The sequence below is a fragment of the Cervus elaphus genome, chromosome 5, assembly GCF_910594005.1.
Source record: "Cervus elaphus chromosome 5, mCerEla1.1, whole genome shotgun sequence".
NCBI lineage: Eukaryota > Metazoa > Chordata > Mammalia > Artiodactyla > Cervidae > Cervus > Cervus elaphus.
This window is the reverse complement of record NC_057819.1, coordinates 81425443-81427139: the sequence shown is the minus strand read 5'-3', so window position 1 is coordinate 81427139 and position 1697 is coordinate 81425443. Positions and strand designations below refer to the sequence as shown.

Genomic DNA, 1697 nt, shown 5'->3' with positions numbered 1-1697 from the left:
CAAGAACAGATGGAGCTCCGGTTCCGGAAGGGCAATGAGTTGATGAAGATCCGTATCTACCGGGGCACAACTAAATACTTGGGTAGATGAGCAAAGCCCAGGATAACCAAGCCAGGAGGCTACAATATGCAAATGAGTGGATTGTTGTGTTCCTCCTGATTGGCTGGAAGGGCCCTGATGTCACAATAGGTGGGGTTTCTCCATTCCAAAAGATTGTGTCTCTGGCCAAAAAAAAAAAAGAAAGAAAAAAGAAAAAAAAATTCACTGACCTGGCTAGACCCTAGCTCCCTCTCTTTGTCCAGACGGAGGCGGCACCATGGAGCCCCTCTATCAGTCCGGGCCCATTCTAATGAAGGTGAACACCTTACACGGGAAGAAGATGGTGGAGAGCGGCCTCCAGTCTGGGGACTTCTCTCTGCCCCCATCGTGGTCCTCCAGCCTCCTGCTGCCGGCCGACCTCGAGATCCTGCAGCAGAAGGTGGCCGGGATGCAGCGCGAGCTGGAGGACTTCAAGAAGGAGGCACTCAGGGCCATCCGCTGCCTGGAAGATGCCTTCTGCGAGATGAACGGGGCCCTGGTGCAGCAGGGGGAGCAGGCGGCCCGCGTGAAGCAGCGGCTGCGGGAGGAGGAGGACCGGGGCGTCGTGCGGAACAAAGTCCTCACCTTCCTGCTGCCCCGGGAGAAGCAGCTCCGGGAGCACTGCAAACGGCTGGAGTTCCTGCTGCTGGGCCGGGGCCGCGACCCCCTGAGCATCCCCGGGAAGATCCAGGCCAACTGAGGCCCCTCCGCGACGAGCCGCCGAGCAGCCCAGTGGCAGATGCTTTTAGCTAGAAGGACACATCCCGAGTCCTGGTCCGTTTGCTCCCCTCCCCCACCCCCTCTCTGCGGCTTTCCTTCTGCCTAAATAACACCTTGCTGAGAGGCGAAAAGATCCGTTATGTTCTTTCGGTGAAGCTCTGTCTATCCAGCAGCACCCAAGAAAGAGGCGCCCCAACCCTAAGTCGTTGGAAGACACCTGTAACTTCCCCCCTTTAATGGTTTTCCTCTTTGTATTAATGGTACTATTGCTCAAATGTATAACATGTTTTTTTTAACCTTCTTAAACTGACTGTGTGAAACAGATGTAACTTCTTTTAATGACTGCAGGCTCCGTGGCTTGTTACTTCACCCACGGTCTGCTGAGAGTGCTCGGATCGTCCGCGGAGCACGAAGTGGCCTCAGGTTACTTCTGTGGTTCTTATCCTCGCCTGCTTTCACGGTCAGGCTGTCCTGTGTCCCTTTGCAGCCTTTGTCCACCTCTGCTTCCTCTCTGTTTGGTCTGCAGCTGGGCCTGCGGGAGCCACAAAGGGAGTTAGGCTCGGAAGGAAATGGCAGCCCACTCCAGTATTCTCGCCTGGAGAATCCCATGGACGGAGGAGCCTGGTAGGCTCCAGTCCGTGGGGTCGCAAAGAGTCGGATACGACTGAGAGACTTCACTTTCACTTCACTTAAGCTGGAGTCAGATGAGCTTAGCATGCGGATGAGGCGACACCTAGAAGGTGGGGCTATAAAGCCCTGAAGCCGATTTTCACGTCTGACCCGTGGAGCTGGAATTGCTGTGAAGCCCCCTGTTCATCAGGAGATAAACTCTGATACACAGCAGCCCACTTACTCTGACAGAGTAGTAGTGTTAGTCGCTCAGTCTTGTCTGACTCTTT

At 55.0% G+C, this 1697-nt stretch overlaps 1 protein-coding gene across 1 annotated transcript; it reads left to right on the top strand.

Moving 5' to 3' along the window:
• Positions 1-250: 250 nt before the first annotated feature.
• On the top strand, positions 251-1141 carry CCDC182 (coiled-coil domain containing 182). Its single transcript, XM_043900868.1, has one exon. It carries the CDS (start codon positions 317-319, stop codon positions 776-778), a length of 462 nt encoding a protein of 153 aa, XP_043756803.1. The 5' UTR covers positions 251-316; the 3' UTR covers positions 779-1141.
• The last annotated feature ends 556 nt before the right edge of the window (positions 1142-1697 follow it).

Coding starts and splice junctions, on each gene's coding strand:
- CCDC182 (XM_043900868.1), top strand. CDS start 317: ATGGAGCCCCTCTATCAGTCCGGGCCCATTCTAATGAAGGTGAACACC.